Source organism: Exophiala dermatitidis (genome assembly GCF_000230625.1).
Source record: "Exophiala dermatitidis NIH/UT8656 unplaced genomic scaffold supercont1.8, whole genome shotgun sequence".
NCBI lineage: Eukaryota > Fungi > Ascomycota > Eurotiomycetes > Chaetothyriales > Herpotrichiellaceae > Exophiala > Exophiala dermatitidis.
Window position 1 is genome coordinate 185,234 of NW_008751653.1, and position 21,323 is coordinate 206,556.

Genomic DNA, 21,323 nt, shown 5'->3' on the forward strand with positions numbered 1-21,323 from the left:
TTTGTAGATCGGAGCTGAATCTGGGCGCTTGTACTCGTTGTCGAGGAGTCGCCCAGGATAATGCAAGGAGCATGATGTCTGGTCGCATCAAACAGTACAGTCTTGGTTTGTGCTCTTCATGTCTAACCAACCTCTTGCTTTGGTGCCGGATTTTGAAGCCAATATAGGCCGTATGGTAGCTTCTCTTCGCTAAGCATGTGTGCCTTACGGTCATTATCGCAGCAAGTTTGTGACAGATACCCTCAGATGCCTCTCTGATTTCTTCTCTGGGTTCCCGGCTAACTCATTTGCTGGAGTTATAGTCTGATTCCTGTCTTGCAGGAGTCCACTGGAACTTGAAGTGGTAAAAGTACTTTCCTTTTCCCCACAACGGCCCGCCCCCACGAACCGGGAACGCGGTCTTGACGCTACTACTAGTACCATCCCATTGACCCCAAGAACCACTCGCCGCTTAATACTAGCGGTCAGCTACTTTTACAGCACAGGCATGCAAGAAAACACTCAGTAACCTCAGCGCGACGAACGCTGGGAACCAATGCCCGACCAGGCGGTAGGCATGGTAGCGTGCCACAGCCCCTGCAACGTCCTTCCAGCTCCCGGCTGACAACGCGACAGCCATTATCCCTCACCTCTTCGTGGCCCAAGTTTCTCCTCTCTTGCCGCCATCATGTTTATGCTGGAATCACCTCCGTCGAGGAAACGTCGACGTGTCGCGACCTCATCCGTGGATCTTGAGCGGTCGCTCATTGCCAAAAAACAGAGATTGACACCTGATGAGAAGCTGTCGCAGAATCATAAACGCCGCGCCTGCTTTTGGGATACCCTTTCCAAGATTCGATTAACCCGGGGTGCGCTGAAGGAGTTCGATCGTAGGTGCAGGCAAGAAAAGAGTCCGTTGTGCCTCACAAATGCCCAAACCCAGACCCTTGACTATCCAGAAGGGCAAAAACTACAACAGCTCAGGAGCTTCGCTCGAGTTGGCGGGCCGGATCTGTCACACCTTCGAGGAGTAAGTCTCTTCTATATTGAAATGAACCACGGCGACTTACAGTATTTGAGGACAGTTTTCCGAGTTGCCTCTTCCTGTTTCCGAGGCGATGAGCCCTTACTCCTCAGGGCAAAGTCGAAAGCGGTCTTCAGCCTCGTCGAGACCTAGTGGCTCCAAGACAAGCACGTACAGCCGCAATTTTGAGCAAAAATTGATTGATAATGGCATCTATCCCCCTGGCCACGAACATCAGAATGGACGTCCACCACAAGATCCGGCCAATATTGATGACATTCGGGCTAGACTTTCCCTCCCGCGAGCATCTCTCTCACCGTCGCGATTTACAGACGCAGATTATTTAGCCTTCAAACGAGAGAATAACAGGGCCGAAAGGGAGACTACAACGTTGTTCAAGGTGCTTCCCTTCGTCGCCGGCAACGAAATAAGTCATCGGGTTGAGGCCGACCTCCCACTAAAGGATCTTGCACCATTCGACAAAGGTCTCAGTGAGCTCAAGCCAGACTTGTACCACGGAGCCAGTGCCTCTGCTATTCATCCCCGTGTACGCACAGATCTGGGAAAATATATCATTCCGTCTAAGGCCGACACTAGCCGTCCGGCTGTCCCCAATTTCTTTTTCGAGGGCAAGAGCGCCCAAGGACGAGCAGATGTGGCGACAAGACAAGCCCTGGTTGATGGAGCCACAGGCGCTCGAGCCATCCACCAACTCCAGAATTACAAAGCCAAAGAGCCTGTGTACGATAACAATGCATACTGCTTCAGCAGCACCTACCATCCTGCTACTGGCGCGCTTCAGATCTATGCCACTCATCCCACGCAACCACTGACGGCCGGCGGTACAGCAGAGTATCATATGAACAAAATACGTGGGTTTGATATAACCGACAGCAAGAAGACGTTCATTGAAGGGGCTACTACATACCGCAACGCTCGTGACCTGGCAAAGACGTACCGGCATACCTTCATTGAACAGGCCAACCAACGGGCCAGCCAACTGCCACCTTCCACGAACAAAAATCTTTCCCAGTCGACACTTTTGACCAGGGCTTCTGACACTTCCGAAGACGAGCTGGCTCGTAATGAAGTGACCCCAATCCGACGCACAGGACGGTCATCACGAGGGCAGAGCCTCGTCACTCAGTTCGATCGAAAACCTGGCCGCCCAGCCACGACAAGTACGGAGCGACGTCCCTCAGGGTCAACCTTCGTAGCTGGCTCCTCCGAGACCTCTGAAGACGAATTAGCCAGGAACGAGGCCGTCAAGCGTCCGCGACCTGATCCGCCACAGTGCGAGAACAAGCAGGATACTGCGTGCTCTGTTGGACCTTCTAGAAAGGCAAAAGATCCGGTACCACGCCATGCTGTTGAGGTCTCTCCTGAGCGCATGCGCCATGGGGATGCATGTGGATGGCTTGTTCACCACCAGGATGAACTAGTGTTCGTCCCCGATTCCCGGTGGACCTTGTGTGAGAAGGACGGAAAGGATGTCTTTTATTATTCGTCTCTCAAAGTTTTCATTTATGTCGACATGATCACGGACGGGCGATGAAGAAGTCAATAGATGACTTTTGATGTGTATAATGAAAGCGTGGAGTCAGGTTTCGGTGCGTGCGGATCTTATGTCACGAATACTTTTTTGCACTTGGTCGTCTTTCTACTATGGCACGCATATATCGTGCACTCAGTTCCGGACTTCTGGAATAAAGTTCGAGCAGATGTTGCTGCCCATGCAGTTAGTTGCCAATATGTTCGTCTATGTCGGGGTGTAATGGCCTCCTATCCATATACACATATCCACTAAAGCGGAGTGTCTTGAAGTGGTAGGATATGTTTCCTGGAGATTTGGCACTCTAAAAAGGCGTTGAACAGAGAGTTCATTAGCCTCGACGATGATATCTATTACACTGCAGACTACTAGGCTGAGCCTCAACAGCGTCCGCAGCAACCCTTTAGATGCGTAAAATATATCCACACTAAATTTGACAACTGGTTGCGAGCATAGATACAGTGACGGAAATATTTCGTTCAGTGGAGGGTAGAAGCGCTCCAGATATGTAACGTTGGTCAAATAGTCCATTCAGACCGTGGTAACGATTATTGAAAAGTCTACGGCTCGTTATAACAATAATGCGAGGCTGATGATCATGATGATGATGGCCTGACCTTTCCCACGGGTGGGCCACATGGCGTGAGCAGCCCCGTCGGCGCCAAAGCCGGCGCCGCGACCGCAACATGCTCTTTTTTTTCTCCGCAATTATCAATGGAACATTTTTATAATATTCTTTGCAAAGTGTTCACGCAGTACGTGGCCGCCACGGAATCTCTCACATCATCTTCGGTGCCTTTGCAAAAATGAAGCGCAAGCTGAACGAAGACGGCGATACCGCCTCTAAGAAACGCAATGTCGCAAGCGACCAGCCCAATGATCCCAAGGCGGCATTCCGACCTGATCTTTTTGAGAACACAACAGTCGAATCCTTCCGGAAGAGCTACGAGGTCGCCGGGCCGTATCCTCATGCCGTCGTTCCCTCGCTGATCCAGGAACCTCTTCTACGGTCCGTACGCAGCGAGATCATGAGCCATATCCACTTCACGCTAAAGGAGACGGACATCTATCGCATCCACCAGTCCGGCGATCTTGCCAACCTCTCGAACCTCGACGCCGAGTCTCTAAAACATTTACCCAACCTAGTTCGCCTCCGAGATGCGCTATACAGCCCGGACTTCAGAGAATGGGTGTCCACGGTTACGGGCGCGGGCAAAGTGTCTGGGAAAAAGACAGATATGGCGGTCAACGTCTACACGCCGGGCAGCTACCTATTGTGCCATGACGATGTGATTGGGAGTCGAAGAGTCAGCTATATTTTGTACTTGACGGATCCGGATCATCCATGGCAACCTGAGTGGGGTGGTGGTTTGCGACTGTTTCCCACCGAGGTCAAGAAGAACAAAGCAGGAGAAGACATCAAGGTGCCCCTGGCCGAACATAGTCTCACCATTCCTCCCGCGTTTGGACAGTTGAGTTTCTTCGCCGTCCGCCCCGGCGAGAGCTACCATGACGTCGAGGAAGTGTACTATGGCCCCAACCTCGAAGCTGATGGAGGACGAATCCGCATGGCGATCAGTGGCTGGTTCCACATTCCGCAGGAGGGCGAGGATGGGTTCGAGGAAGGCATCGAACAAGCCCAGGCGCACCGGTCAACTCTCGCGCAATTGAAGAGCGCCGCCACCGAGTTCGACGAACCGCAGCTGGTGTTCCGCCATTTCGACGAGCCTCGCGCGGTGATGGACAGTCATGCGGCCAAGAAGGAGCTTGATCCAGGCGAGGATCAAGACCCAGACGAAGACATGCTGACGGAGCAAGACTTGACCTTTTTGCTCCACTATATCTCGCCCAGTTACCTGACGCCGGATATGATTGAAGATTTTCAAGAATCGTTTGGAGAGATGTCGGTGCTCCAGCTCGAACAGTTCTTTGCTCCCAAATTCGCTGCTGAACTGAAGGAATACATTTCAAAGGTGGAGACAGAAAGCGAATCATCGTCAAAGTCGCACCCCGCGAACTGGGCAGTTGCACGCCCACCACACAAGCACCGCTTTGCATATCTTCAGGGATCAGAGGCCCTCCATAGGGACAAGACGCCCATATCGCGTATACTGACTGATCTTCTGCACTCGCACGCCTTCAAGAAATGGCTGGCTTTGGTGACAGGTCTGAAGCCCAGGAGTCTGGTGCGGCAGAACATGATTGCCAGAAGATTTCGTCATGGCAAGGACTATGCCTTAGCAAACCCATTCCTGGGCGAGCAGCCCCAGTTAGAATTTACCATTTCAATCACGCCCAGTGAGGGCTGGGAGAGGAATGATGGCGACGACGACGAAGAGGCTGATGGAGAAGAGTCGGCCGTGGAGAAGCCCTACGGATCTGCTGGTGCTAATGGTGCTTCGTCGAAACCCACAGAAACCGGAGACAGCGGCAAGGGGAAAGGCAAGGCCCGCGAAGTCGAAAGGGTGCAGGTCACTACGTCCACCGAGATCGAGTTTGGTGGCGAAGAAGTCTACATGGCTGGCGACGATGATGATGACGACGACAAAGCATCTGTCCATTCCAAGTCTCTGCCCAGCGTGGGCAAGAAAGCAGATCCAGCCATCTACAAGTCCTCCAACGGTGAGGATGAGGATGACGGCATCTTGTTTGCAAATCCCGCCGCATGGAATCGGGTCAGTATCGTCTTGAGGGACAAGGGGACGCTGAGGTTCGTCAAGTATGTCAGCCAAGCCGCCGCCGGGGACAGATGGGACATCAAAGGAGAGATCGAGGTCTCTCCAGATGCATGGGATGATGATGAGAATGAGGGGGATGATCAGGATGGCGAAGCTGGACCCAGCCTGTGAGGCCGCTCCAGGAGAAGACGAGGACGAAGACGAGCAAGACGACGAGGATGAGGCAGAGTCATAAAAAACATGTTTTGAATCAATAGTAATAGAACATACCTGACGATGATGTACAAGACTAATCAAGACATGCTCTGTCTAGTTGCTTTACTGAAGGTCTTCGACAATTTCCTGTCACTTGCTCACGGACCGCCGTTTTCTTGGGTGTGTCTGAAACGTCTCACCTCGTCTCCTAATTCCTTGCCACGACATCATGGCCAGAATCATGGTTGATATGACATATACTACTTGGGTACCAATGCGAACGGGAAGTGGAAGCCTGTTTGGTAGTTCATACCACTGATAGTACAGTAGATATTGTCTCTTCATTTCGGCTTGGGCTACACGTCCATCAAGAGACGATCTACATTCTGACCCACACAGTCGTGATCGACTGTCTAAAAAAGCAATACCTTACGTACCTCTTCTTGAGGCTGAGATGACTCCGTTTGACTATGCGTGGTGTTCATCACGACCGCCCCATTGCTCGTTTCACTAAACGATCATCCAGGGCGAACGGCTCGCCGTCTTCGCCAAAGACGACATCGTCCTGCAGATATACAAGAATGCCTCTGCTGCGCCCTTCGGCATCTTGCAGGCGGTACAGCAGCCGGCCGAAGGCATCGGACTTGTGTGACGAATGTAGTAGCAAATTGTTTTCGCTGGCCCAATCCTCCACGAACGACTTGAAGGAAATTTCTTCCATGTCTGCACTAGCGAGATCTGCGGGCGCCGCAGAAGGAACTTCCCTCGTCGAGGGCAGCGCTTTAGGCCGACGCGATCCCAGCAGAGGTTTCCATGTCGGCCAGCTGTTGCTGTCGACCTTGGTCTTGACCAGGGACTTGAGCTCACTGAATCGTTCGAGATCGAGATCCTCTGATGACAGCAGAGTCCACCAGTCGAAAAGCCACGTATGCAGGTCCGGAGCAGACCGTTTGGACGACTTGCGCACAATGCCCCGCTCCGCGCCGGCAGAGGAAGACTCTGCCATTTTGGGAAACCGTCTCACGGCTTCAATAAGTTTGGGCAGTACTATTTCGTGGAGGAGCTTGTAGATGAGCCAGGCTGGTAGGATGGGCGACCACGCGGTGATGAGCTTGTACGCTGGATCCGGGTCGTACACATCCCATTCGCGGGCCAAAGCACTGCGGATCAAGGGATACCAGTGCAAAAGGAGAAGTGATTCGAAGTGCGTCGTCCGTTTGCGATATTTTGATGTGGTAGTCTTCTCCAGCTCAAGGAGCTGCCCGACGGATTGGAAGGAATCGATGAGAATTTGCGGGTTCGACAAAGGCTCCCAATCTGCCATTTGCCGCCGGAAAGGCGTTTCCAAACACGACACTGCCAACTCTGGCAATGACAGCTCAGAGATATAATTTGTAAACTGCGCCTGAATTTCCTGCAGACGCGCGATACAAGCTTCCCATTCGCGTGACTCGTTCGAATCGTCGACCGAAACCCTTTCAAAGGCGGATATAATGTCGTTGTACCGTTGGATCTCTTCGTCATGCAACGCCAATGCGGCGCCAAGTTGTGTATCCTCAAGTTCCAGATGCGCCTCTTGCTCCTTCGTTGCGTCCCACGCATCCGCAAATGCCTGCAATTGTAGCTTGATGCGAGCAGTTGCTTTGGCAACTTCCAAGCCAGGATCGGGCGTGCCCTGTCTTGTCGGCGTAGAGAAGCCGGATAACGAGGTCACGGTCTTGGTCTCGGCGCCCGTGGCGTCGACTATGATCTGTTTCATCGCCTCCGGCACATGCAGGCCTCGGGCTTCGATTGCGGTCACGGCATATTTGGCCTTGGGTGGCGCTCTGATTTTAGGCGTGCTGACTCCAGGAGTAGACCCCTTTGACGAGGTCTTGTCGCGTCCTGAATCCGTCTTCTTGCGCGGAGGCTCAGGTGTACCACTCCCTTGACCCAGACCAGCGCGGTTTTGCAAGACTTTGGCTTGAATTGGCGCGGTTATACCCTGACCTGACTTTCCGAGTCCCTGGCCCTCAACGTAGCCTTGCTTCGCCATCATCCGTGCTGCAAATGAGTTCTTCTGGATCTTGCCCCCTCTCCCGAAAGCCGAAGGCCCAGTACCGCCAGTCTTTTCTTGTCTGAGCGGTGACATGTCTGGTGCTGGATCAGGACTTGCAGGCCGCGTTTCCTCATTGTATTGGCCGATGTTGAATGAGCTGCGCGATCCACCCATCCCAAATCCTTGCCCTGACCCCAAACCCATCGAAGGTCTCTCGTCGTCGACATCCTCGTCATCATCTTCTTCATTGCCATCTTGATCTTGCTCGCTGGCTTTGACAAAACCCAGACCGCGACTGCGCAACGTTTTCATCGTTTTTCTTCGCTTGTTGGGCCTTTCATCGTCGGTATCGTCATCGTCGTAGTCGCGGAGATTGAAGAGTTGGTCATCGTCCGAGGAATCGCTCATATTGGCCTAAGGACTTTAGCAAGGGGAACGTTGCGCAGTTGTGAGAGTGTTGCCTTTGCATTTACACATAGTAGACAATGTGTCTGAGATCACAATATTCTCCGCCAGGCGGCCAATAGCAGAGCAATGTGGATGAGTGGAGCCTCCCGCTCTCTATCGGTACTTCGGTGTTGTTTAGGAGCTGGGAGGTTCCGCGGAAGAGATGGGCACATGCAACGTGCGGGTACAGAGTCGTCCGTACTAACAGTAGTAGGGTGGAAGATCAGAGATCCGCGAAGTTAGTAGAAAAGTCTCCCTGACTCAGCCTGGCACTGGCATGGTGCAATCGAGTTCAAGTTGTTGATTCCAGAAGGGTCAAAGCGTGACGTAAAGTGCCCGCTTGTCCTCTCCAATGCCCGCCGCGAGGTTCCTCCGAGACTCCGGATGTTGCTACGAAGTAGTTATATCAATTGTCTCCCTCTGCTTCTACAATTCTACTCTGCATAACAAGCTCTCCTCTCTGTGCACATCCATTGCGTCCATTCCAAGTCTTCTAGTCAGCTTCTAGTCCCGTGTTCATCGTAAAAAGCCGCCCAAAATGACCTCTCTCCTCCGCTCCGTCGCTCGCCCTTCAGCTCTCCGGGCCGCGGCCACGGCCAGCAAGCCGTTGCGCAGCCTGACCACTGCCGATCGAACATTCGTCCGTACCAAGGCCACTCTCCCAGACCTTCCATGTACGTTGTAGCCATCATCATGACAAACTTGGAGCTTGGAGTATGTGCTGACTACGTTCTGTCGTGCAGACGACTATGGTGCCCTCGAGCCCGCCATCTCCGGCAAGATCATGGAGCTCCACCACAGCAAGCACCACCAGACCTACGTCAACTCGTACAACGAGGCGTCCGACAAGTTCGCGGCAGCGGAGGCCAAAGATGACATTGCTGCCAAGATCGCCCTGCAGCCCTTGCTCAACTTCCACGGTGGTGGTCATCTGAACCACTCTCTGTTCTGGGAGAACCTGGCCCCGAAGAAGAACGGTGGCGGCGAGCCTCCTTCTGGAGAGCTGGCCAAGGCCATCGACACCACCTACGGAAGCTTGGAAGACTTCAAAAAGAAGTTCAACACTGCTTTGGCTGGTATTCAAGGCAGTGGTTGGGCTTGGTTGGTCAAGGATACCCAGACCGGCAACATCGGCATCCAGACATATGCCAACCAAGACCCCGTGGTTGGACGATACAAGCCTTTGTTGGGTGTTGATGCTTGGGAGCATGCTGTAAGAGAAACCCCTTCTCTGCCGAAGAAAGAGAACCGCTTGACTAACTACGATAATAGTATTATCTCCAATATCAGAACCGCAAGGCGGAATACTTCAATGCCATCTGGGATGTGATCAACTGGAAGGCGGCCGAGAAGAGATTCAGCAGCTAGATGGCGACATAAGCTGGGCATATGTACATCTTGTGAATACTCAATCGGACTAATATTGCACGAAGGCTTGTCAATTGACGTTGAACGCCAGTTACCCATTTAATCTCGTTAAGCATATTCAATTGCGTTGCCTGTTTCCCCTTCGCGTCAAAGCGGATACTTTCATCGCTCCCGCCCCAGTTACAAGCCCCTCTGTGCCATCCTCATACCCTCCATTATGTGCTTCACGAATGTATGGTCTGTTGTACCCCGTTGGGATTCTTCTCCAGTCTCCAAACCCGCGGACGGGGACCACCTTAGCCAATCTTCGACTCGAGCTTTCCTCGCAATTCCGGTATCCAGCAATCCCGCTCCAATCATGATTCTGTATGAGTCGTACTCGCAGCGCCGGTGTATGATGGTTGCACCACATCTTCCACAGAAGTAATAGCTACTCTCAACACCTTCGGACGAAGTTTGATAGTGTCCGAGCTTGGCGTCCGCAGGGAGGGCGTCAAGGGTCGGTGAGTTGAGACACGGCAGCTGCTTTTCATCGACTGTCACCCAGCTTGTGACCTCGAAGCCAGAGACAAGCCGAGTGTCTCCGCCGAATTCTAAGGTTGCCTCGTACTTGTTCCGTGGGGCGCAGTGGCTGTCCTGACAAGGCATTGCTATCGTCAGGCTGGCCGTCCGGCAGTGACAGTGAGCTCGCAGCTGGTCAGCCGACTCCACAGTGTTCCGTGTCATCATGTCCCGGATGCTCCCGTCCTTCACCATCTCGCTTTCCCGATCTCTCCAATGCCTGTCCATCCCAGCCAACTGACCCCGATTGATCCAGACTGCGGCGCCCCCATCTCCGGCGACGTCTTCCACCCATAGCTGTACCCTATTCAACTTGCCTTCTATTCCACTGTCAAACTGGACTACGCCTGTGCAGACCTCCCACTCCTCTGCCCCAGGCCCGCCACTTTTGTCAAAGTTGAGGACAGAAGCACCGCATCTCCCACAAAACCATCGTTCGCATTTAGGAGAAGAGTCATACTTCACTAGGTGCCCGTACTCGAGGACCCCTTCAGGCAACGCCACCGGTAGCACGGCAAACGTGGCAAAGAGTTGTCCAGTCGCGTGGCGGCATGAAGTGCAATGACAGACTGCCGATTTCAGTGGAAGTGAAGAAGATGGGATTGACAGCGAGAACGAGGTAAGTTTGCAGTGACACTCAACCCTCAGAGTGTGTTGGTCAGGCTGTCCCTTCGCGGCCCATGTTTTGCTGGTGGAATATGCGCTTGTTTGCATTGTGTTTGGCTCGGCTTGGTTCTTCCCAACCTTGATATGGACCGCTCGTTGGGTGAAGTTTTCAGAGTCAAAACGCTTAAATGTTGCTTAGGTACCACGCTCGATGTGAAATGATACTCATTCACATTCCTCGATGAGGAGTGTGTCATCATGCTATACGAGCTCCACGATCGTTCCGAGTCGAAGGGCGCGTGCGGGGCAAGTCTGAGAAGACAAGGCTTTGCACTATCGCCCTGCGAAAGTGGGAGATAGTCCTCAACCTTGAAACTTGAATCAGATAAGTAGCACCCACTATATCAGCCTTCCAGTTCGGCGAGCCTGGCCTTCCATCCTTCGACCCCACGGAGCAGAGCATCGAGCTCTTCCTTCTCATCCTCCAGCTTGATCCTCCTCTCCGCATCGAGCTTGCTAAAGACATAGTTTCCCTCACCATCAAACTGTAGGATCATGCTATGGTACTTCCACAAGCTGCGGCGATGCGAAACGGTCATCAGGGTGGTCCCAAGACTCTTGGCAGTCTCATACATCTTGCGCTCCATTTCCAAAGTGACCGAGCTGGTGCATTCATCCAAGATGGCATACTTGGGCTTATGGTAGAATAGCCGCGCCATCGCGATCCGCTGCTGCAGACCGCCAGAGAAAACGTCTCTCCATTCCTCGACAGCATCCCAGCCGTTGGGTCGATTGAGGACAGACTCGATTTCCAGAACCTCCAGGATCTGCTTCAACTCTTCTTCCGAGCCGTTCTTCGCCCGGAACTCGTAGAGAGTGTCAGGATAGATGATCTGATCTCTTAGTGTACCGCGACTGAGGTAGGGCCGTTGTGGGATGTAGAAGATGTCCTCAAAACTGGGTTTCTTCACTGTCCCGCCATAAACAGGCCAGAGACCTCCCAAAATCCGGAATAAGCTCGACTTGCCACATCCATTAGGACCCACGATGAGAAGGTGGTCTCCCGGTCTGATGCGGAAGGTCAACTTCTTGACAAGCACGTCACCATTGGGGCTGACGATGGGGACGTCGGTAAACTCAATGTTCTCACTCTCTTCAATGGTCCCACGACCTTTCAAGACTTCGGCATTCTCCTCGGTACTTGCAGAGCTTACCAGCTTCTTCTCAAAATGGCCGGCAGAGACCTCGTCCATGACATCCAGCAGTCCAGCAACTCTGGAAGTGTAGCCTGCCAGCTCGGTGATTTCCTTGTAGGAGAACATAATGCGGCCGAACGCATCAGAGCTGCTGAGCAACATCCGCCGATTCTTGACAAAGCTTTCAGTGTGATCACCGGCAGCTTGCAGACTCTGGCCCGGGATCTTGAAGAAGACTGGAAGCGAGCATAAAATAAGCCCGAGAGCGCCCCAGAAGTATTTGATAACAAAGTCCTCCATGAGGCCATGGTAGAACCTCCGCCGCAGTATCCGATTGACATGCTTGATCAAGGTGAAATAGCCCTTGTCCAAGCCATCCTTCTCGGCCTCGTGTCCGAAGTACAATGCCACTTCTTCGCTATAATCAATCAATCGGGTGTGCTGGAAGCGAAATTCACCTTCCAATCTCGCCTCGTCCGCGACATATTTGCCAAAGGGCGGTGTGAGTGCGCGCATGACGTTGGCCGATACCTGAACCAGCAGCGCCATTGCGAAGAGGCCCTCACCACCCACGGATTTGGACAGAGAGTAATTGTAGATCACCATATCGAGGATAGGTTTGGCCAGATTCGAGTATAGCTCAGCAAGGGAGTTGCTGAACCGTGCCACATCGACGGTGATGAGTTGATCGGGGTTCTTTATTCGGTCGTCCAAAGCCGACAGTGCGTAGAATGTCATGTTGTTCAGGTACTTCTCGTGGATGTGGTTCGTCAAGCGTGTCCGGTAGGCCAGGGCGAGCCTGGTTTGGTGGTATTGGAGCATGGAATTGGTGAATGTCGCAGGAACGGCCACCAGCATCCACCATACAAGTCCAAGCACAAAGTCTCGGCCCCGTCCCTTGACCAACGCAGAGACGACTTTGCCATCGAGTTCGGCCACATAGAGCGACAGGAGGGTTCGGAGAACCAGAAACACGCTATGACTGACAAGCAGACGCAACTCCTTGCTGCGCCATCCCGGTATAACGATTTTCAGCAGCCGAAGAAGATTTCGGAAAAACTCTCTGTTGATTTCCACCCTCTTCTTCTTGTGTTCTTGACTGGCCGCATCGGCGTCTCCTATTGTGGCGGACTGTTGGGCTCGGATCTCCGCTTGTCTGCGAGCGGCGGCTTTCTGTTCGGAGATAGCATTGTGAATTCGATGGATCAAGGCGACTACAAGGGTAATGAAAACGGTCCGGGATATCTTGGTCCGGTGCCTGAGATAGAGGGAGGTCAATTCGGAGATGATCTGTTTGACGCTGCGCCCGGGAGGCAGCAACTTGGACTGGACTGCCATGGCAAGATGCCACAAGTAGAGACGAAACACCAAAAAGACTGGCCTCAAGATGCCTTCATAATCCCTTTCATGGCATACAGTAATCTACTATATGCACATTTTGGGAAATGGCATACTGTAGCTGATGCCAAAGTTTCACATGTTGTGATGGGAGACGCTGGGGGAGCACCTGACGTCCGTGTCTCGCCTCTAACGCCGAGGCACGCATGTCTTCTCCGTTGTGTTCGTTGGACCAATAATGGCTATCAGGCGCATTGGCAGTTCATGAGAAACTCAAGAAGCATAGGTACCTTAAGGTTCCAAGTAGGTATGTACATAACGCCTGACAACGTCTAACTTTTAAGCAGAAGTGGTTGATAAAGCACTACTGCAGGCAGAACTTGCCTACCGCGGTATAACCGTCTTTTATTTTGCGGAAAGCGCCCTGGCTTACGTGCACTGATGGCCCGTCCAAAGTAATGCAGAGACCGATATTGCTTGCAGTTATCCAACTTGTTGATATTGCAAAGCTAACCCTATCGTCCCTATTGGGCCGGACAAGACAGCGCTTCCTTCAGACCAGACTCAGCAACGCAGTAACAAGCTGCGTCTTACCGGAGCCTATTGTTGCCTTCAGCTAATTGGGCGTCCATCGCAAGAGCTCAATTTTCAGCACACTTGCCCAGACTTTGGAGTCATACGCTCACGAGGCCATGTTGCATCTCTTGATCGTCTGGAAAGAGATGGCAATTTATTGAATGATCGCATGCGACGAGCGTATCATACTTATGTATACTTGAAGCGCCATGTCCTGGAGCAACCGAGCCTTGTTTAGCTGCCAAGGCTGAGGCCGAATCCGAGTCTACTACGAGTAGGTAGCGTTTCATTTGCTAGGCCAGAACTGCAACCTGATCAGCGACGTTTCTTTAGTGCTGGTGCTAGATTGAATGCAACTTCACCTCGTCTCCCCGCTCGCTGTACCGAGTTTGAACGCCGCTTATCAATTGATGTTGTACTGGCTGTGTGGACGCACGCCATGAGCGACCAGGGCATGCTGGCTGGATATTTCTCATAACCCATCCGTTGCAGCGAGATCCTCTAGCAAGACAACAATCACATTCATATCTGAGTCCCCAATGGGCTCGCCGGCCCAGCAAAGTTGCAATCTGTATTCGAACCTTATCCGAAACATCTCTCCGGATGGGCAACTTGACGGACTCGAAGAGGGTCGAGCATGCAGGGCCCAGCGGTGCAGGCAATCCATCCATGGACTCACAACGTTCGCTGTCTCATGGCGGGTATGAGGCGAATGGGAGCCATGCAGCGGGTGGCACTCTTTCTCGTATCTCGACAACTTCAGCACCGGAGTACAAAGTATACAAGCGCCGTTTCTTTGGGCTTTCGCAGCTGGTTCTCTTGAACATTGTTGTGTCATGGGACTGGATCGCGTTCGCGCCGGTGTCGTCCACGTCAGCGAGATATTTTGATACAAGCGAGAGCAACATCAACTGGGTATCAACAGCTTTCCTGTTCGCGTTCTGCGTAACGACGCCGGCGACATTCCTCGTGTTGCACAAATACGGCCCCAGAGTCGCCATCATCATTGCTGCCGCGCTCATTCTGGCTGGAAACTGGATCAAGTATGGAGCCACCCGCGCCAACAACTTCGCCGGTGTCATGGTTGGGCAGCTGGTGATAGGATTCGCACAGCCCTTCGTCCTGTCCTCACCTACCAGCTACAGCAACTTGTGGTTCAGTCCACAGGGTCGCACCACTGCCACTGCCGTGGCGTCGCTAGCCAACCCGTTTGGCGCCGCGTTGGGCCAGCTCATCTCACCGTTCTGGGCCGACCAACCGCACGAAATCCCCAATATGATTTTATATATCGCCATCATCTCATCCGTGGCCTGCGTCCCGGCGTTTTTCATCCCAGCGAAACCGCCGACGCCTCCTTCAGCTGGGTCTGTACCAGATCACATGGACCGCACGTCGTTGAAGCATGACTTACATGCGCTGTCGCGCTCGATCGAATTCTATCTCATATTTGTCCCGTATGCCGTGTATGTGGGGTTCTTCAACGCATTCTCCAGTTTGATCAATCAAATCTTGGAACCCTACGGCTTCAGCGAGACAGATGCAGGGATTGCCGGCGCTGTCTTGATCGTTGTCGGCCTGGTTAGTGCGGCTATTTCTTCTCCCATCATGGATCGATATAAGTTCTACCTAGCTTATATCAAGGTGGCGGTCCCGTTCATTGCCATCTCGTATCTCATCTTCACCTGGGCTCCGCAGACACGCTCCCTGGCATATGTCGACGTCGTCTGCGCCGTTCTTGGGGCCGCCAGCTTCGGCCTTGTTCCGGTCGCTCTCGAGTTTCTGGTGGAAATCCACTACCCACTCGGTCCAGAGCTGGGCAGCACCTTGTGCTGGTGTGGAGGGCAAATATTGGGCGGCATCTTCATCGTTGTCATGGACGCACTCAAAGCTTCTGGTGATGCGAGCCCTCCAGCCAACATGAAGAGGGCCCTCATCTTTCAGGCCGTCCTGGCCGTCGCTGTCATGCCGGCCGCCATGTGTCTCGGTTGGTTTGGCCGACAGTTACATGTTAAACGACGCAGGTTCGAGGTCGACCAGAATGGGCTTGAGCATGTCATTAGTGTTGACGTAGACGCTGGCCGGCAGTTGCTGGGCGGCTCCCATGCTGGAAGGGCCGATTGATGATGCGCAGGATGGACGTCTTACACGCAACGAGTGCTTAAGGTGTATAGGATGCATAGACTTGAATGAGAGATCTTGGGTGTACAACATCCCCGCCCTAGCGAACACTCAAGAGAGCCCAGTTGAGATATGGAAGTATCATGGCTTAGCTAGATCAACTGGCATTCATGCCATCAGCCTGTCAGGTGCAGTTTACACAGCTTCGACCAAATAGCAAACAGTAACGGGCATTTGGTGCTGGCAGCTGGGAGGTTTTCCGGGACGCTATGGGTCGGACAGGCACTGCAGTCGTGTGTGTAACACACCGGCACCGGAATGGAAATCAACCCACGGGGATAAGGCACGACAACTGGATCATAACGCTCGAACTCAAGTAGGTGGAAGAACAATCGAGGACGATGCGAGAATTCAAAGAAGGGTTTCTGGTATATAGCGGGAAGTGAGTGGCTGGCTGAAAAAGAAGCGCCATGAAAGACCCAATCCGTGGGAGACAACCTGCATGGTGACGTGCACCCAATGCAAAGGGACCAAGACGAACTGAAAGACAGTTTCACGACGCATAGAAGTAACATGCCGCCAGATATGCATGCCATGAAGCCTTCGCACGAGCAGGTACTTCATGGATGTCTCCTCAAATTAGTTGCCGATTACCATTCCCGTCAGCGACGACGTTGTGTAAGCCGTCTATTACCCTGCAAATCAATGAACCTGGACTTTAATGCTGAGCGAGAAAAAGTCTTTCCATTTAAAGCGTAGCTGTACAGGTGGATGTTGGACTATTTATTGGGTAGGATGATCTTGCAGAACAATCCCCGGACAAGTACCCCGTACTTCCATGCTCATCCAAGATCCAAGATCCAAGATGAAATCCGGGATTCGTGCCGTAGGTCCGCGTGGCTATTTTGTTCGGTATGACTCGGAGTAGTCTAATAGTGCGGCTTGTCGGTAGATTTTCGTGGCGGAAAGGACGTGTCTATTTGAGCTGCTTCCACAGCTTGGGGGCAGCGCATTGCGTCGCACAATGTTGAAGATGGAAGACTAGCCTTGTGTCAGCATCGCACTTGAACTCCGGGTACCACATCTGCCAAAAACGAGCATGCGAGAAGGCAACGTACATTCCTCAACACAGTCTTCCTTGGGGCCTTTGTGATCGGGGTCCTCTTGGGCAGCGGTGACTCGCTCAACGCATTCGTCAAAGTGATGCTTAAAACCAGCGCACTGGGCAGAGCGGGCGCAGTCTGTCAGGTTGAACGGTAGAAGTTAGTTACCCAAATCTTGACCCAGAAGCACGGCGGTTGCGGCCACATTGCACGCCTGCAAATACATACCCTCCTCAAGCTTGGGTTTCGGGTCGACCGGCTCCTCTTCCTCTTCCTCTTCTTCCTCCTCTTCATCGTCACCACCTTCTTCACCACCTTCCTCTTCTTCTGCGTCACCGCTTTCTTCCTCCTTTGTGTCCTCGCTGCCTTCGTTGGAGTCTTCCTCTTCGGCGGGAGCTTCGGCGTGCACTTCCTGCACGAAGGAAACGGAGCTCAGCAGGTCCGAGAAGAAATCGGTGATACCCATTGTCAAAGTCGTAGCGCGGCCGCGGACGGGGAATTGAACGGCGGGAAGCACTCCAGAGGGATGATAGGTGAGAATATAGCCCTCCCTCAAGAAAAGTCGGTGTTGTTGGCTTTGCGTTGAAGACTGCGCGAAGTGTCGACAGAAATACAAGAAGATTGATCGGGACGAAAGCTCAAGCTCCGATTTTGGGTGACTTGGAATTGACCCAGCATGATTGGCTCACAGTCGCTCACTGGGCAATGATTACATAATACACACAATGTCTCAGTGATACTAGTACACCTCGCACGACACCTACCTACCTACCAGGCAGGCACCTAGATCGTAACAGAAGTCCCGCAACATCAATATAATCGGAGGCAGCAGCACAAGGATTGCTGTAGTTTTAGGTTAGAGGTTACAAATAACATTCAAGCAAACCCTGAACCACCCTAATTACACACACCGTCGTCTTTGGAGGCGTGGTAAACACGTTCTGGCGCCGGAACACCCTGCTCTAAGATCATGAGGACGCCTTGCTGGGCGTCAATGCAGTTCTATTGCTGAGATTGTGAAAGCCGGTCAAGCTCTGCCTGTATACTCTGCTGCTGCGCCTCCTCGTATCCTGGAGGTGGCTCCCGAGGTGGCTCCATGTCTTCCACGGGAGAGGCTGACCTCATTCGACTCGTAGAAGATACAGGACTCGTTGTCCCGGGCGAACCAATGGCGGTGCTGGAGTCCACGGAGTCGGCTGGCGCTATCCTGTCTTGACCCGATTCTTGGTACGATGGCAACTGATCGAGATGGACATTATCCAGGGGTACATTGCCCAAGAAGCTTTCGTTCGGTCGTCCAGTCAAATTGTGCTCCCGCGCAACCGATACAACTTGCTGCAGTCGCTCTTTGATCTGCTCAAACTTGGAATGAAAATCAGTGGCACCGCCTTCTTTGAATGTCAATTTGAGCTCAATCGCTGCGTGCGTTGCGGGAATATTGCCGCCCGGAATAGGCTGGAGTACCGCTTGCCAGGCATTAGGACCGAACCACGGTACCGTAATGTGAGTATCGTGGAGATTGAGGAGGGGTGCAGAGAAAGACTGAAAATCTGCCGTGGGCTTGTCAGGCAGATATACTATCTGTATCAACTGTCAGATTCGAGAAAATGAATGCATGGTTCATTCTTGCCCACCCTTTGGTTAGTCAGGTAGACGATGCCTGAACTGCAGTTGATGTCCAAGGGATTGTGACCAGGATACGTCGAAGGGGTGGAGAGTGCAAAGGATATTCTTGGTGACGATTTATGGATGATAGTCTCCGCCGGAAGCCGTACGAAGCCTCCATGACCATCCGACATCACCCAACTAGGAACGACAGGATTAGTACGTGCAATATCTGGAAGCATTGACTCATTTCATACTTGATGGACATGATGTGATTCTAGACGGGCTCTTGGCCGGTCCAGCACTATATCTCGTGTTGGCAGAATGTGTGTGACTGCTTCAGGTGTTGGCCTGGATTGTAAGGCTCGAGGCTACAGTTCCAGGCCAAAGATACAAAGGATCCGGTTGTATGGTAACTCGAATGAAACTATGGATAATGGTGACAAGGATGCGTCGTTCTTCCCGGCTATAGTGTATCGCGTAGATTGATGGTGGAACATGGATGGGTGGAAGAACGTGGAATGCCGTACATTACAAGTTGTAGTAGTATGATGTTGATGGGCCGTTCGACGTCCTGCCACTGGCACCTGTCCTTGAGTGGCGCCTCCCCAACCAAAAGTGAGGAAAGGACTCGAATCATCACACTCGGAGCCGGAAAATCTTACACCCGCCTACTGACTCGGCCTCTTCAAGTTCTGCCGCTCCAAGGTTTATAGGCACCTCGCGTTTACCATTGACACTGGCACTTGGGATGATTTCCCTTACACCATGTTACGTGTTTCATCCAAGATAATGCGCCTGAAGCTTCTGGACACTCTCATGTCCGACCAGAAGCCCACTTCTGATACAGGCTGAGTATATGTGAGCGATATCCAAGCTATCACATCTCTCACCCTGCGTATGTCTGAAGCTACAGTCTGGTTGAACCGTATACTTCAGTCTTGATGACAAACTTCTCACGGCCGCAGATATTAGGAAGCAGACAGCTCGAGCTCCTGCAGCCTGTACGAAATTCCATGGCATTCTCAATGACGGGCAAATATACTACGAACTCGACAGCGCCGGCTAACCTTTGTGGGACGCCTCGATCGCAGCTTTTGCCTTGAGAGTTATGGCCCCGGTGCGGCAAAGGGCTATTTCTGGTCAAATTCTATCCTTCCTATCTTGCTTTGGCGAGAACAGCTCCACCCATGGAGTCGGACGATTGGCATCAGGTGCTTTGAATCTCTCATCATAAGAAAGGTAGGATTTTTGGAATGATCATTTGTTTCACTATTAAGGAGAGGTTGTCGACGGACAATCCTATAGTTAAGTTCTCCACGATTTTCGCAACTCGATGAAATCGCACATCAATCCTGGCAAACAAACTGCACAGAAGACCATGTGATAAGAACCTGTACAAAGAAAGGAAGCATGAGGCTGCGTTTCAAGCGGATCTTGGGCCAATAAAGGGGAATGGTCTAGTGTGAGTTAACAATCGTCTCGATGCAGCTTCAGATAACCGTCACCGGCGGTTCCCAGGGTCCAGTTGGGTGCGGCTCATAGTGATCTGGGAAGTCGGAGTGTTGGGTGGATTGCCTCCTCCCTTGGATTGTTGCCATGGATTGCCGTTGCCGCCCCAGACAGGACGTCCTCTTCCGCCGCTCCATGCTTGATTTACTGGAGCTCCAGAAGAACCGTCATGAACACCGCCAGAGGAACCTCCTGAAGAACCATCGGTCAAGCCCCCCGAGGACCAGTCCGCCCAGTTGCCAGAAGTCCCCGGGGTTGAGCCTCTAGCCGAACCATCAGTTGGACCATCATTAGCAGTTGCGGGCGAGCCCCCTTTAGCATCAGTTTCCTTCCAGCTTTGAGGACCTGGGCCTTTTCCTCCCGGCCCCGCCGGTGGGCCGCCATTCCAGCGGCCATGGCCAAAGTGGCTGCCGTAACCACCAGGACCGTGACCACCCTGACCTTGGCCGTGGCTTTCACTGCCGCCCCATCTCTTCACTTCCACATGGATACCTGCATTTGCACAAAACCGATCGGCAGTGTCTACAACTGCTAACCGTCAGCGCTTGCTCTTCATGGCATATCAGAGTGGCTTACCAGACTTGTCCCCACTGCAATCAGATTCGGCACATTCCGCGACTGTCGGGAAGAACCTTTCAGACGTGCAGATACATGCCGTGTCACTGGTAGAGCATCCTGTGGCAGCAATACCATTGGTCATGCAAATTGCCTGAAGATTCGGTCAATCATCGAGTGAGCATACCAGTCGGCGAGCAATCTTACTGAGCACAGAGGGACGCGGACAGCTCTTGCGGCAACAGCCAGAGCAATAGTGAACAAGACGGTCTTCATTGTTGGGAGAAGGTCTGTAATGGGCTTCTCTGTTGTGGTCCTGTGTCAAGAAGTAAATATCAGGAGAAGGGGGTCTAGCGAGTGACCGAAAAGAAGCGAGCAACGAAAGACGTAACGAGCGACTGAGTGTAGGACGAGCAGAACTTTGAGCTACAGGTTCGGAAGAGCGACAGCTGATGACTTATATCGAAGAAACCCCATTTCTTCTCTTCCACTCACTGGAGCGGCTCCCTATGGACTCTGGAACTGGCGTCTTGCTCAACAACAATCCAATTTTGTGGCTGTCCCTCTTCTACGGTACCTCTTCCCATGCCCAGACTTCCACCCCTGGTGCTCTCCACTGGCAAAATTTCAGCTGTTGGGCCCATCACGAGACGCCAACAATATGATGTGCTCGAATGTTTCGGCGCCACTCTACGAAAACAACCGTACAAGGTGATGGCGTTGATGTTAAAATCAGCAGCGCTTTTCGCATGCTGCGTCGGCTTGCAAGGGTCTTCCTAGTTTTCTACCGGGACTGCTGGGGTGCTCCAAACAGTGACGACCAGGATCAACTGGTCCAAATGCAACCCTCGAAATCCTGGCTTGATTATGGG

The 21,323-nt window shown here is 52.6% G+C and overlaps 9 protein-coding genes across 9 annotated transcripts; 4 read left to right on the forward strand and 5 right to left on the reverse strand.

Moving 5' to 3' along the window:
• Nucleotides 1-667: 667 nt before the first annotated feature.
• On the forward strand, nucleotides 668-2,558 carry HMPREF1120_08833 (uncharacterized protein; the record flags this gene model as incomplete). Its single annotated transcript, XM_009163102.1, has 2 exons — nucleotides 668-1,009; nucleotides 1,065-2,558. The coding sequence occupies 2 exons, from the start codon at nucleotides 668-670 to the stop codon at nucleotides 2,556-2,558; spliced, it is 1,836 nt and encodes a 611-aa protein (XP_009161350.1).
• An 803-nt stretch (nucleotides 2,559-3,361) lies between these two features.
• HMPREF1120_08834 (uncharacterized protein) lies at nucleotides 3,362-5,404 on the forward strand (the record flags this gene model as incomplete). Its single annotated transcript, XM_009163103.1, has 1 exon — nucleotides 3,362-5,404. One exon carries the CDS (start codon nucleotides 3,362-3,364, stop codon nucleotides 5,402-5,404), a length of 2,043 nt encoding a protein of 680 aa, XP_009161351.1.
• A 256-nt stretch (nucleotides 5,405-5,660) lies between these two features.
• On the reverse strand, nucleotides 5,661-8,190 carry HMPREF1120_08835 (uncharacterized protein). The gene has a single exon (XM_009163104.1). The coding sequence runs from the start codon at nucleotides 7,872-7,874 to the stop codon at nucleotides 5,913-5,915; it is 1,962 nt and encodes a 653-aa protein (XP_009161352.1). The 5' UTR covers nucleotides 7,875-8,190; the 3' UTR covers nucleotides 5,661-5,912.
• Nucleotides 8,191-8,363: 173 nt separating this feature from the next.
• On the forward strand, nucleotides 8,364-9,281 carry HMPREF1120_08836 (Fe-Mn family superoxide dismutase; the record flags this gene model as incomplete). The annotated part of the gene is made up of 3 exons (XM_009163105.1): nucleotides 8,364-8,587; nucleotides 8,657-9,126; nucleotides 9,186-9,281. The coding sequence occupies exons 1-3, from the start codon at nucleotides 8,452-8,454 to the stop codon at nucleotides 9,279-9,281; spliced, it is 702 nt and encodes a 233-aa protein (XP_009161353.1). The 5' UTR covers nucleotides 8,364-8,451.
• A 1,571-nt stretch (nucleotides 9,282-10,852) lies between these two features.
• HMPREF1120_08837 (ATP-binding cassette, subfamily D (ALD), member 2) lies at nucleotides 10,853-12,982 on the reverse strand (the record flags this gene model as incomplete). The annotated part of the gene is made up of 1 exon (XM_009163106.1): nucleotides 10,853-12,982. The coding sequence occupies one exon, from the start codon at nucleotides 12,980-12,982 to the stop codon at nucleotides 10,853-10,855; it is 2,130 nt and encodes a 709-aa protein (XP_009161354.1).
• A 1,245-nt stretch (nucleotides 12,983-14,227) lies between these two features.
• On the forward strand, nucleotides 14,228-15,679 carry HMPREF1120_08838 (FLVCR family MFS transporter; the record flags this gene model as incomplete). Its single annotated transcript, XM_009163107.1, has 1 exon — nucleotides 14,228-15,679. One exon carries the CDS (start codon nucleotides 14,228-14,230, stop codon nucleotides 15,677-15,679), a length of 1,452 nt encoding a protein of 483 aa, XP_009161355.1.
• Nucleotides 15,680-16,652: 973 nt separating this feature from the next.
• On the reverse strand, nucleotides 16,653-17,245 carry HMPREF1120_08839 (ubiquinol-cytochrome c reductase subunit 6; the record flags this gene model as incomplete). The annotated part of the gene is made up of 3 exons (XM_009163108.1): nucleotides 16,653-16,717; nucleotides 16,795-16,917; nucleotides 17,008-17,245. The coding sequence occupies 3 exons, from the start codon at nucleotides 17,243-17,245 to the stop codon at nucleotides 16,653-16,655; spliced, it is 426 nt and encodes a 141-aa protein (XP_009161356.1).
• A 536-nt stretch (nucleotides 17,246-17,781) lies between these two features.
• Nucleotides 17,782-18,652, reverse strand: HMPREF1120_08840 (uncharacterized protein; the record flags this gene model as incomplete). The annotated part of the gene is made up of 3 exons (XM_009163109.1): nucleotides 17,782-18,360; nucleotides 18,414-18,585; nucleotides 18,642-18,652. 3 exons carry the CDS (start codon nucleotides 18,650-18,652, stop codon nucleotides 17,782-17,784), a joined length of 762 nt encoding a protein of 253 aa, XP_009161357.1.
• A 1,236-nt stretch (nucleotides 18,653-19,888) lies between these two features.
• On the reverse strand, nucleotides 19,889-20,727 carry HMPREF1120_08841 (uncharacterized protein; the record flags this gene model as incomplete). Its single annotated transcript, XM_009163110.1, has 3 exons — nucleotides 19,889-20,424; nucleotides 20,473-20,605; nucleotides 20,659-20,727. The coding sequence occupies 3 exons, from the start codon at nucleotides 20,725-20,727 to the stop codon at nucleotides 19,889-19,891; spliced, it is 738 nt and encodes a 245-aa protein (XP_009161358.1).
• Nucleotides 20,728-21,323: the final 596 nt, after the last annotated feature.